This window comes from Fusarium mangiferae, assembly GCF_900044065.1.
Source record: "Fusarium mangiferae strain MRC7560 genome assembly, contig: FMAN_scaffold005, whole genome shotgun sequence".
Taxonomy (NCBI): Eukaryota; Fungi; Ascomycota; class Sordariomycetes; order Hypocreales; family Nectriaceae; genus Fusarium; species Fusarium mangiferae.
This window is the reverse complement of record NW_024573925.1, coordinates 1,616,555-1,629,117: the sequence shown is the minus strand read 5'-3', so window position 1 is coordinate 1,629,117 and position 12,563 is coordinate 1,616,555. Positions and strand designations below refer to the sequence as shown.

Sequence of the window (12,563 nt, the reverse complement as noted above, 5' to 3'; positions counted from 1 at the left end):
TCAGCAATGACTGCAAGACGTGGCAAGGAATCTGGGGATTAACAACAGGTCGCTCTGGTTCGGTTCGAAATGTTTCGAGCTCCAGGTTGAAAGCAATAAAGATGGATCCAATAGGTGAAGAGCTCTGGCCGTACCTGAGTTGGAGTACGGCCCCACCGAAGCCGAGCCGATAGTGGAGGAAAATCGAGCAACAATTGAATATGAAATGTAGGTAGCCCAACCCAGTGGATCGTTTCCTTGGCATTGAATTCTTCACTTCACCAACTCAACATGTCTGCTTCGGAAACCTACAGAGCAGCCCAATTAGCCGCGAAGGCTGAGCGTATAGCTACGAGTCATCTCAAGAATATAGAAATCGGGAAGCGCTCTATACGTCTCTACGTCTCGCCCGCGCCAGTAAATTTTGCTGAGAGACGCTCTGTTCTGAGAGCGCTTGAACAATATGGACAAGTAGAGTTCTTCAAACTCATGCCGGCATGTCTGATTTCGAACTGTGCGGACACAAGCTGTTTTCGCTGACTATTCTAACTGTAGGGTCAAGGTTCTGCGTTCATATCACTGATGAAAGAGAGTGAAGCTGCCACCAGAGCCGTCTCCTCAAGCCCAGTCAACATTACTGTTCCTTCATCCTGCAAGGAGCCAAGGTCCGTTGTGAAAGTAGACGGGCTAAAACCACGTTTTGAAAAGCAGCCTTCGCAGTCTTTCAAAGACACCAAATTTTTCATCGAAATAACTGAGTCTCCCGCATACAATCATAAGGGTAGCTCAAGCTCGTTTCTCGCGAGTGTCTGGCCAGACTTTGCCACAGAAAATAAGACTCTTGCTTCAAAAACTCTGCAACAGTCGCTCCCTAATAGTATCGCAGCCAGGGGCTTGAGCCAATGGGCCGTTGATTTCGGACGGGAACCAACAATGGATTCCAGAAAGATTGACAGAATACAAACCCGCAATTGGATTCCAACGAAGATAAAAACACCGCCTAGAGCGCCAATATCGCAGGCAGTGGGAGAATGGGAGCGTCGAAAACGTATGCAGCGCCGCCGGGAACCAAACTCAAAGGTGGATGAGCAAGAGACGCGTATCACTTCTGAAGACCAAGACATTTGAATCTCGGCTTCATTACCCAAGGCTTAGGCGGCACTTGCGCAACACATATCTACTATTCTCCACCTTGTTAACTCAGCCATGTTGACGATTCGCTTCTTTCTCTGCATAGCGCAGATCTTGACTAGTTATCGCAATATGCAGCGCACGACTGGGAGAAAAGATTACACATGCACCCAGACACAGCTATAAGTACACAATCAGTGCATGGAGAGGCAGCTAGACACAGAACGGGGTTCACCGAGTAGTCTAACAATCGATTTCTCCTCGTCGTATTGATGCCTGGTAGTCACCACATGCTTTTCTGAACCACATTACAGTTCACACTAATAAGATACGTGTGACGCTGATTGGGAAAAGAAACAAGCAGAACTTCCAAACAAGGATCTTGGTATGATCTGGCCCAGGTGGGTTAGTCTTGTCTGAAATGCAGGGTCAGAGGGCCAAGATTGATCTAAATCATCTAATTGACACAAAAGAGACACCCGAATCAAGAAATTCGGGGCGGCCCACACCCCGGTAGATGAGCCACGATTCGGCCAAAGCCACCAACTCTACGTCACTACGTAGTAGAGACGGCTTCTTGCGACGAGGATGCTATACCACAATATAGCCTGTCTTGGCTTTGATCATGACGGATTTCGGCACACACGAGACCTGGAACAAGGCTTAGTGATGACGTCTCACGTAACGACACTGCACAATGTTGGTTCCTGGCATTGGCTCCATGAATCCATGACACGGGAACCCTCATACGACCGAGTGACTATATATCTAGGCCTGCTTCTCTCGGTTTCTTGACTTTTATTTTCGTATCGTCTCACATCACTTCCAATCGGCAAGCGGTTTTGTTTCCTCTTAATAACTGCATAATTTCCTGCGATTTTTGAGTCGCAGACGCCCAACGCTACCACTACTTCCAAACCATCATAACCATCAAAATGGGTCTGGGACGATTCATCCACCATATCGGTGCCTTTTTCCTCTTGGCAGCAACAGTCATGCTCATTGTAGTGAGCATTACAGCTCCTGTTGTCAATGACATAGCCCTCCTCAAGGTCAACTTGAACGGCAATTCTGGGGGAGGAAATGGTGTGAATTTTGGAACTTTTGGGTATTGTGTCACAAGAAGCAGTGGAAGGTAAGTTCATATCACTTGAACACACCGTGTCTGATTTCGTCTTCTAATATCCCGCAGCGATAGTTGCACAAGCGCTCGCATTGGCTACGACCCTTCCAATGCCGTAGCCGGCACCAACTTCTCCAATGCTGGCTCGGACACTGCAAAGGCCTTGACGTATGTCATGGTCCTGCATCCTATTGGTGCTGGACTTTGCTTCATTGCCTTCCTTCTGGCTCTCGGTGCCGGCATCTTTGGCTCCCTCATGTCCACGCTTGTTTCACTCCTGGCCTTCTTTGTTACTATCATTGCCCTGGCTTGTGACTTCGCTGGATTCTCCATTGTCAGACGACGTATCAACCGAGACACCTCCGCCAGTGCTCGCTGGTCTGTTGGTATCTGGCTCGTCCTTGCCGCAGCTATTCTCTGTCTCATCGGCACTATCGCCGTCTTCGTTACCTGCTGTTCTGGCCGTCGTCGCCGCAACCGCGAGAACAAGAAGATGGCAGCCTACAACTCTTCTCCCACCCGATACTAATTAATCACTTTACGTTTCGGTAGTGTTGTCATAGTCAATCACTTGCCGCCAGTCAGGGGAAGGGGGCGTAATAACGACATATGGATATAACAATGCCCTGACATGGTTTTCCAAATACGAGTTCATGAAGTGTGAATATCAACGGAGATGATATCAGCCTAGGATGTGTCACGAACGGTTTTTTATACATATTTTTTTGTCTTCATATTCATTTAGCCCTAATATATATAACCATATGCCGCCATCCTGATCGTTCTCCAGTCGAGACAGTGCTACCACTAATCAAGAAGGCGGGAAACGTTGACGCCATCCCACAACGGCAAAAGAAATGTCTCAAGTCGTGGGCTTTGCAGTGCCAAGTCATTGAACTGTCTCACAGCTAAAACGTTCTTCAATTGATCGCCTTTGAGCTCGTCGTCACCCAGCGCTTTGTCGTCTGCAACCAACCCTCGGCGCAGCACATTATCCGAGACGATGAGAGCGCCTGGCCGAAGGATTCTGCTCGAGCTACCAGGCTCCGACAACTCGAGAAGTTGCTTCAAGTATCCCGGATAACCAGTCTTGTCTGCGTCGATGAAAACAAGATCATAGGGCTCCGTGGGGTTGAGTTTGGGTAAACTATTCGAGCATCAGTAATTTGGGGTGTAAGATGATACATATATGAATAGCTCACGACTCAGAAGCAGGGCCGACGATGATCTCAACATTATCGACTCCATTTGCTGCGAAAGCCTTCTTGGATAATTCAGCGTACTCAGGCTCGAACTCCAGGCCAGTCACGAGTCCACTCGGTCCCACAGCGTCAGCCCATACGAGGGCAGAGAAGCCAACATAGACACCGATTTCTAGAACTATTAGACGGTGATCAGCATTGCTCTCCTGGCTGATAACAAAAGCCTCAGGGAACTCTAGTTCCATGTCAAGGTATCTTGACCTACCCCTTGTAGCACGAATAGATTTTGCAAGAAAGGTATTATATTGAGACTGAAAAACAGAGCTCATATAGTAAGAATCTTCTCTGTTGGCAGAGACATCCGCGTGGTAGTCACTAATGTACTTGGGTAACGGGGTCGAGTGTTGCTCTGCGTAGTCAGTGACTTTTTGGCCCAGCTGGGGCGAAGCATAAAGAGGAATGCTGTTGTCTTTCATCTCGGCTTGATTGAAAGTAGAATGGTTTTCCGAAAGTCTTGGATATCAAGGGAAATAAATGAAGCCTGAAGGCGTCGTTTTATACCTTTGTCTTCGGTACTGTAGCTCGGAGATAAAACTGTCACGAAGGAGGGGGGTTCTGCCAGATGTACAGAGTGCAGCGAGACATCGAACTACAACCAACCGGGAAATAGGCCAAAGTAACAGGAGCGTAACTCGACGGTTTAGCAGCTTTTATATTATCTAGGTACCTCATGATATTTGAACGCCATGTCCCCAACAAAGATTATATTTCAGATTCTATAATTCCTACTATCGATGAGATGGTCAAAATCGTGCTTTTCCTTAAGGGGAATATGCCACAACTACCTTAGACTAGTAGTATAAGTCGCCATCCCCAAGGTTTCCAGGAGATCCTGCCCCGCACTGTTAGGTAAGGGCATTGACGTCAGCTTGGAATGACAAAGCATCAGGTCGGCGGTATGCCTCTCGATCCGATCCTTACTCCGACCAAATTCCCGCTGGTAAACGGGCATTCAATGGGTGTGGTTCTCTTCATTATGTGAGAGAAGTGAAACAAAAGGAGGGGACGATCAATTGAAAACTACTAGTCATCTATGAATCCAAAGATAATCTCAAAGGCCCTGTTCCAAAGATCTTGCGGACATAACACCAATTTTTTTTAAACACCATCTTACCGCTTCCAACGTATCCCTTTCAGTGGTGCTTCGTTCAGCGCACTTTCATACAAGACTTGATTTGAAGCTCATAGAAGCATCATGCTGGCAACACCTGCAAAGACGGCGATGCCAACAGAGACGCGGTTGTAGGTGGCTCCGGACTTGGGCACTGTTACAGGAACTGATGGAGCATTGCCGTACCTGCCCTCTTCAGGCTTGGCTCCTTCGGGCTGAGCAGGGGCTGGGACCGGAGCCGGAGCCGGCTGAACCTCTCCGGGCTTCTGCTCAGGCTGTTGGGGAGCTGGAGCAGGGATAGGGACAGGTTGAATCTCAGGCTTCTGCTCGGAGTGATGAGGAGCCGGGACAGAAGCCGGGGGGGGCTTCACTTCGTGGTGAGGAGCGGGAGCAGGGGCAGGGGCAGGCTTCACTTCGTGGTGAGGAGCGGGAGCAGGCTTTACTTCATGCTGAGGAGCAGGAGCAGGAGCAGGAGCGGGAGCAGGGGCCGGGGCGGGAGCCTGATGGGGATGGCAACCCTTGGGCTTCGAACAAATGTTCTCCTTCTTAGGCTCGTCAACCTTGTGGTGCTGATGCTTGATCTTGTCACAGATGCTAGGCTGGCCATGGTGATGGACCTTGTCACAGATGTCCTCCTTCTTGGGCTCCTCCTTGGGGTGCTCATGCTTGGGCTCATGCTTGGGCTCCTCCTTGGGGTACTCATGCTTGGGCTTCTCCTTGGGGAACTCATTTTTTGGCTTTTCATCGTGATACTTTTCTTTCTCCTCTTTCTCCTCTTCAGACTTCTTCTCCTCAGGCTTCTTCTTGGGATCCTCGATGACGATGACCTTAGGGCCCTCTTTATGAGGTTGTTCAATCTGGGGAGCTTCAGGCCGAGTAGCTTCAGGGGCCTTGGTCTCCTTAGGAACAATGACAGTCTTGTCTCCATGCGTGTATGTCTTTGCGTGAGGATCCTTCTCCTTTTTCTCCTCCTCCTCCTTCTCCTCTTTGGCCTTGGTTTCTTTGGGAGCATGCTTGGTGGTCTTCGCCGCCTGTTCAGCAACCTCCTCGCCAGTGGCTCCAAGGGCTTTGCAGTGCCAGCAGCCAGGCTGTGCCCAGTTGCCATGGCATTCCTTACAAGGCTTACGAGAACACTTGTCACCGACACATCCAGGACTGAGAGTAGGTGCGTGGGTTGTGTAAGAGGTGTGGAAGTGGACCTTTGGTTTATGGATATAGTCGTATTTCTCTCCATCAAGCGTGTAGGGGCCCTTTTGGAGGTGGCCTGAGTGATGGTGATGATATCCAGTAGTTTTTGTGGCAGGATCGTAGGTAGGATCAGGGGAGTATGAGGAGTGGCTGTGGTGGTGATGGCGGTTCCCTCCAGCCTGTGCAGCCTTGAGCTCAAGCTCATCCTCTTTCTTCTGCAGCTTCTCCTCCAGCTTCTTGGCCTGTTGCTCAGCTTTCTCTCCCTCCTTCTTTAATTTTCCAGCCTCAAGTTGACCCTTGTTCACCTCCACCTTAAAGACAGGGTCGGCAGCGTTCTTGTGCTCATGCTTGGCAACATCAGCCTTGGACTCGCTCTGCCAGTCGAAACGATTGGCCTGAGCGAGGCCGTTGACGAGGGCCATGAAGGCCAAAGCGTTGTATCTCATGCTTGATGTTGATATAATGCAATGTTTTGAAACAAAAAGTAAACGCAAAGGAGAGCGATGAACTTTCTTTGGAGAATGCGTTAATAACTAAGGAAGCTGGAGAACTCCAAGGAAGATGGGAGCAGCCGGGATCAGGTCCTTGATTTATACTTGGTATGCTGTCAATGGCAGTCACTGTCCAAAGAGGGGAACTTGGGCTTTTTTACTTGACTGCAAATATGACTCCGGAATACGACAGGAGAAGCCAATTGCCTAGGTGACGGAACGCCATGTCGCCGTGGAATCATCCCTAGGCTTGTCTCCTCGTACGATCAAGACTCCATGAGGCGGTAAGCACTCGTTTAGCTTGAAAACAGTCCAATGATTTCTTATTTGTGAGCATTCCCAGTCAACACGGAGGAGCCGATCGACATCCTGCCAGTGTGAGAGGCGGATCAATCGAAGGGTAATAGATGAGGAGCGGACATCGAGTGGAACAAGAGATGGCAAAATGGTGAGAAATATGCCGATTCCAAATCCAATTGCTGTTTTGAAGCTACCGCTGAACGACCGAACACTCCGCCCACCAGCCGCGTTGTAAATACTGCTCGCTATCAACTTGCACAATCTCGACCTCTTCTTGATTTTTGCAATCCCCCAATTCTCTTTCTCGCCAAAGATAATCTTACCCTAATGCCCCTGAAACTAATACAGCAAATCGGTCCCACGGTAGTTATTCTGCTTCTGTTTCTGCTCCCTATTCGGTCTCCTATTCCTCTGGTAGACCTGAGAACAACCCAAATCGCATTCGGTGGCTCTGTGCTTGTGTTAGCATATGACGCCAACGAGAAAGTATGTTGTGTAAACAAAACGAAGAGCACATGTCATAGACGCAGAGATGCAAACAAATAGAGGGGGTGGCATAGCAACATACGAAGGGTAGCTTGGGGATGACGACTCCCAGGACAGCCAATAAGTTAATAGTAAAGTATGTCAAGTCGTAATGCGTATAATGGGTGCTGACGAGAAACAGTGCAATCGGAACACCAAGAAGAAACTTCTTGGTGGGCGTGTACTGCGCGCCATTGTCAATTTGCTCCCACATGTTGAGATTGTCAAAAGCGCCACTGTTGAAATCGAAGGGAACGCCACGAACATGGTGGAACATGATGTAGGAACCAAACATGTATGACATGTTGACAAGCGTCCATGAAGTCTCCTGCGAAACACCAGGGATGGCGTCAAATATGATTTTGGCGCACACGATCAGGACGAAATGAATGGTCCAGGCACCTAAGGGGCACTACACGTTAGCATGGCTCTCGGGATTATTGTGCAAGTGAAGATACAGATGCGCGGCAAAATGGGCCAGGCATACCTTTAGCATTTGTCCAGTTGGCGTTGAGGTTAGGCAGGGAAGCTTGGTCGCTGATCTGCTCGAGAGTCTCGGGAGGCTCATGGTAAACTTGGAGGATACTGCTAGATCTCCTCCTTCGGGCTCCAGCTCCTCCCGTTGCGTTTCGTTCGGGCATGTTGAGATAGATGCTGCCTCGGCGCGGAGGCTTGTTCGCCGCGTCGTAGGAGACGGTGCGCTGGAGTAAGATTGGGGAAGACAGCTTGGCGGTATTGACGGGTCAATTTGCAGAAAGCGGAAGTCGAGTGGGAGGGGGGAATCGGCGAAGAACAGTACGGGTGCAAACACCCAGAGTTTGCGTCGTCGATAAAAGATTGATCGGTTTGAGTTCAGAGATGAGTAACTGTAGATGCTCCCCCTAATGATGTCACGGCGAAGGCGTTCGGAGGCAGATGGGAGGCCAATACAAGGGCAAAAGAGAGCAGCTGTGTATGATTGATGTTGGAGATAACGAGAACGGATGTAGTCGGCCAAACACGATAATAGAGCCAAGTAAGAAGATGTAACGCGCAGAATAGAACAGTTGACAATGGCAGACAGTAGAATTATTGGATCAAGGGAATGGATATGGAAGGACTGGACGAGATGAGAGGGGCCGCCGAACCGGAATATTCAATGTCCCCCGTATGATGGTGGACAAGGTAGGAGGAGCCACTCTCATGAGATAGAAAGGAGCAACAGCCTATCAGCCAGCAAGAGAAAGGGACACGCAATGCAACCAGAATAAGGGACGGGGCTACTTCGCAGGGTAGCTAGGGGAGGAAAGAAAACATAGGTCCTCTATCATAGATGATAAAAAGAACTTAGGTAATATAGCCTAGGCTTAGGATAACTTTTGCCAGCTTTATTTTGACACCCTACAGCAAGGTTCGCTGTTTTCTTGTCCCCGAGGGGTAGGTCGGGTTAGGCGGAACAGTGGAGCCGATGCTGAAATTAGTGGTCGTAGTGGGTGAGCATGCAGCAGTAGTTCACTGGAGCATGGTTAGTCCGGGGCTTTTTTTATTCAGGGCCTCCAATAAAACGTTCGGGCCTAGGAACCCGCGGGTTTTCTTCAGGGGATTTGCATGTCAATACGACGTGTGATGACATTTCGTCCAGAGCACTGTAGGTGCTTTAAGAAAAAGAAGAAGAAAAAAGCAATAGGACGTTAATAGCTGGTATCAAGAGTGTTGTTTCTCAGTGATTTAGTATTACAGTTACATCATTTGCGAGGTTTGCCAGTAAATCCCTTTTTTTCTCTCGTGAACTGTAAAACGATGCAGTATAAGCGAGATCTGGCAAAGCCCCATGGGTATCAGATTCACCAGTGAGATTGCAGTGGAATATATAGCATATGTCTTACCCGAGATGAAGAGGAATCACTATTGATTACCCGGGGCTGGCCTGTGGAATGATATTTCAATGTTGCAGAAAACGTGTTGCTGGCATGGGATGTACTCTGACCGACTGATGGTCCTCGGCGCCATAAGAAACTACAAGTATGACCACGAAGCAGAGGGTAAGACAGCCGACAAAGGCCCACGATATCTCGATCGGTGTGTGTGCATCTTTGGAAATCGGCTGTTATCGAACGTCTCTCAGAACATCCAGGCGTTCATGGTACTGTATAATTCAACTAATAACCCAAGGTTAGTCATGGCCGAGTGGCTAACCTGGAGGTTTGGATAAACCTCGGAGTTTAAAAATAGCCACGGAACTTGAGAGTGAGGCATCTTTCGCCTGTGGGCCTGTATCTCCCATAGGCTGGCTGCGGAATTTTCTCCCAACTAGGATCTAACTTAACATAGTAGGCCTATCGATATCATCACAGCTTTCATTTCACATCTCCCTGACACCGTCAAATAGCCTCTTCGCACCTTGCCTTTGCGACGCTTGAAGTCTCAGTCGCGAACGATACTATCACAAGTTGCAAAAGCCGTGCACATTGCAATTTTTATTGCTGGCAAACCCCTTTCGGAAGTGATTTCTCACTCGTGACGCGCTGAGGTACGTTCGTTCATACTTGCGTTCGTTGAAAGCCCCTAGCTTTCTTTCATCAAATGGGAGGCTGCGTATGATCGATCATCGCGCCACCTTATGGCTAGGTTTTTTTTTAATACGGATTTACCTATGCGCGCTCCCCATGCTCATCGGCGAGCAGTGTTGATTAAGTTTCTTTGAGCAGGATAGTCACGAACAATTTCGAGCAAGCCAAGTGGCCCTGAGAAATTTGCTTGAGGTTGAGTTTCACGTTAAGTCGGATGCGCCAAGGTCCGAAACACACAGATTCAGACCCGATACTACGTTCAAGCTGGAACGCCTCTCAGCTTCGACAAGGACTGCCGGTACCGCATAAGTGTCGCGCTGAACTTTGTTGCGCAGCGGCATGGCAGATGAAGAATTTGACCCAGGTGAGGTCATTTACTTGTCCAGTGGAGACGAAGCAGCGGCAGCTGCCAAGAAAAGGCCTCTCGAGGATGATTCAACTCCTGAGCCCAAGCGCTTGAGGAGTCATGCGCGTGCGGCCAAAGCCCCCAGAATCGAGGAGCAATCTGTAAAAGGACTGAAGCCTACAGAGGGGTCGACAGCCGTTGGCAAGTCCTCAGCGCGGTCAATCACATCAGGTGACTCCGCACCCGAAGATTCTGGCGAAATTCCTGACTACAAGCAAGGTAGTGCCAGCTTCAAAATACCCAACCTCATGGATAAGAAAGGCGGCTCCTGGCTTAAAAGGCTTAAGGACTGGGTCAAGGCATTCCATGCCCAAAATCCGGGAAAATGTGATGCCATTACCTCATCATTAACTTACTCTGCTTATGGGTACTATATTGACCACCACGCTGGCTTGAAGCCCAAGAAGAGAAAGAACGCAAAGCAAGTTGCAAAGGAGCTTGAAAGCACTGGCGAACTTCAAGCTCTTATTGGAAATCTCCATTCTTTGGGTGGCTGTGGGCCTAACCAGCCAACTCTCGACAGCTGGGTGACAAGGCAACCCCGACAGGAACCTGTCAAGAAAAGTAAAACCTCACGCGCTTCTAGCGTAAGCGAGGGAGAAATTGACGAAAGGGACGAGGATGGCTCCGAAAGCGAAGCTGAGTACGAGCCAACCTTAAACAAGAATGAGAGGACTGGGGAAGATGGCAGAGAAGACTACGCATCAGGCATGAAGATACCTGCAAATGGCAACTCAACATCCAAAGTTTCAGATCCTCAGAGCTTACCGCCGATTAACACTCACCGGAATGTTCCCACCGGTGATAATGCATTAGAACAACAGCGCAGATACTTCCCGTCGGCCATGGATCCTGCCCGGATGTGTCTTCTCTGTGGGCTGAATGCACATCTGGCACCTAGCTGCCCATCCCTTATCTGCTCATCATGTGGAAGTTTGGAACACTCAAGAATCTGTTGCCCTGGAAAGGAACGATGCAACAAATGCCGCCAACTTGGCCACCAAGCAGGGCAATGCACTGAGAAGCTGGCTTTGACCAAGGAAGAAGGCCTTGCATGTGTCTTTTGCAGCTCAATGAATCACCTTGAGGAGCAGTGCACACAGGTGTGGCGATCGTTCTACCCGGATGTATCTACAGTCAGAAAAGTTGCGTTTATTCCTGCATCGTGCGCTGTGTGCGGTAGTGATAGGCACTTTTCTTCGGACTGCAATGCGCGCCACAATGCCGTCTCTAATCCTACATGGTCTGTGAAGAACCGCGATCAATATATTGACCCGGATTGTGGCTCAGTGCCGATCGAAGGGGAGGCGGGAGGGCAGCAAAATGTCAGGACCACCAGAGCCCCCGACCTCAAGATTCGCGGTCACGCTGCGCGAACGACGAACATTCACTACTCAGAGAGCGACGACTCGGAAGTGGAGTTTCTAGGCCACAAACGCGTTCAGAAGCCAGCGATAGGCCAAATTCGAATGGCCAGTAACATCCAGTTGCCAAACATGCAAAATGGAGGGTCGGGACGAAACAACAGACAGAATGGCGTGCCAGTCCACCCCCCTCTCCCTCCTGGACCACCTCCCGGACTACCGCCCATGCGAGGTTCCTTTGGACACCCGCCTCCACCTGGTGCTCCGCCTGGGCAATTTTCATCGCTACCTAGAAAGCCTCCTACCCAAGACTATAGGAATGTCCCCCCGCCATCTCACCACGGCTCTCAGGGACTCGGAAGGTCGCATGCTAGTAACGGGCCACAAGGGTCCAAGCCTAGAGGAGGTGGACGTGGAGGTCGTGGCGGTCGTGGAAGGGGCAGGGGTAGAGGGAGGGGCAGATGACTGCTTGTGGTCTGAACGAAGCACCAACACATATGCATTGGTTGGAATCGAACTAGAGATGATGGAGAGTTGTGATGCCTTCAGAGCAGGGCATCCTACGAGTTGGTTGGCGCACAAAAGCCGAGCTGCCCGCCCACAGGGGGGACCTGTCCAGACTTGGCGAAAGGGCTTTTCGATTATGATACCCACCAGCATGTGCTTCATTAGTAGCACCTGGTTCTCATATTGGCGGTTTCTCTTTGAAACAAAATGGGAAACGACGAGACTGAAATAACTGTGAACCACGAATACCAATAGTTTTCAAGCTTTGTATAAACATATGGAACGAAAGAGGGCTTAGACATGCCAATAAACTCAAATAGTAACTTGAGTCGAGAATTTCTTGAATTCATAGGCTTAATCACACGTCTCTTGTCAATGCATACATGGACAAGGGTCATGCACAGGTAGGGCCCGCTACTGGCTGTAATTTGTAGACACCACAAGTCGTTTTTAACAAGAGGTTTTGCGCGTGATTGAATAAATCACTTCTTCTCATATCTGAGACAACATCCAACTGGTTATACTACCAAAGACCGTCGGAAGTAAAACTGTATCTTCAGATACTTAGTCAGGGATAGCGCCCAAATGAATGATGTCCGTCTCAAGGAAAAGAACGTCGATTGTCTG

The 12,563-nt window shown here is 49.4% G+C and overlaps 6 protein-coding genes across 6 annotated transcripts; 3 read left to right on the top strand and 3 right to left on the bottom strand.

Moving 5' to 3' along the window:
• Window positions 1-270: 270 nt before the first annotated feature.
• Window positions 271-1,107, top strand: FMAN_07480 (uncharacterized protein; the record flags this gene model as incomplete). Its single annotated transcript, XM_041831109.1, has 2 exons — window positions 271-450; window positions 535-1,107. The coding sequence occupies 2 exons, from the start codon at window positions 271-273 to the stop codon at window positions 1,105-1,107; spliced, it is 753 nt and encodes a 250-aa protein (XP_041681705.1).
• A 938-nt stretch (window positions 1,108-2,045) lies between these two features.
• FMAN_07479 (uncharacterized protein) lies at window positions 2,046-2,762 on the top strand (the record flags this gene model as incomplete). Its single annotated transcript, XM_041831107.1, has 2 exons — window positions 2,046-2,245; window positions 2,303-2,762. The coding sequence occupies 2 exons, from the start codon at window positions 2,046-2,048 to the stop codon at window positions 2,760-2,762; spliced, it is 660 nt and encodes a 219-aa protein (XP_041681704.1).
• Window positions 2,763-3,040: 278 nt separating this feature from the next.
• On the bottom strand, window positions 3,041-3,911 carry FMAN_07478 (uncharacterized protein; the record flags this gene model as incomplete). Its single annotated transcript, XM_041831106.1, has 3 exons — window positions 3,041-3,380; window positions 3,436-3,613; window positions 3,701-3,911. 3 exons carry the CDS (start codon window positions 3,909-3,911, stop codon window positions 3,041-3,043), a joined length of 729 nt encoding a protein of 242 aa, XP_041681703.1.
• Window positions 3,912-4,677: 766 nt separating this feature from the next.
• Window positions 4,678-6,240, bottom strand: FMAN_16113 (uncharacterized protein; the record flags this gene model as incomplete). The annotated part of the gene is made up of 1 exon (XM_041831105.1): window positions 4,678-6,240. One exon carries the CDS (start codon window positions 6,238-6,240, stop codon window positions 4,678-4,680), a length of 1,563 nt encoding a protein of 520 aa, XP_041681702.1.
• A 748-nt stretch (window positions 6,241-6,988) lies between these two features.
• FMAN_07477 (putative protein ORM1) lies at window positions 6,989-7,751 on the bottom strand (the record flags this gene model as incomplete). Its single annotated transcript, XM_041831104.1, has 3 exons — window positions 6,989-7,036; window positions 7,154-7,512; window positions 7,598-7,751. The coding sequence occupies 3 exons, from the start codon at window positions 7,749-7,751 to the stop codon at window positions 6,989-6,991; spliced, it is 561 nt and encodes a 186-aa protein (XP_041681701.1).
• A 2,247-nt stretch (window positions 7,752-9,998) lies between these two features.
• On the top strand, window positions 9,999-11,894 carry FMAN_07476 (uncharacterized protein; the record flags this gene model as incomplete). Its single annotated transcript, XM_041831103.1, has 1 exon — window positions 9,999-11,894. One exon carries the CDS (start codon window positions 9,999-10,001, stop codon window positions 11,892-11,894), a length of 1,896 nt encoding a protein of 631 aa, XP_041681700.1.
• Between the last annotated feature and the right edge of the window lie 669 nt (window positions 11,895-12,563).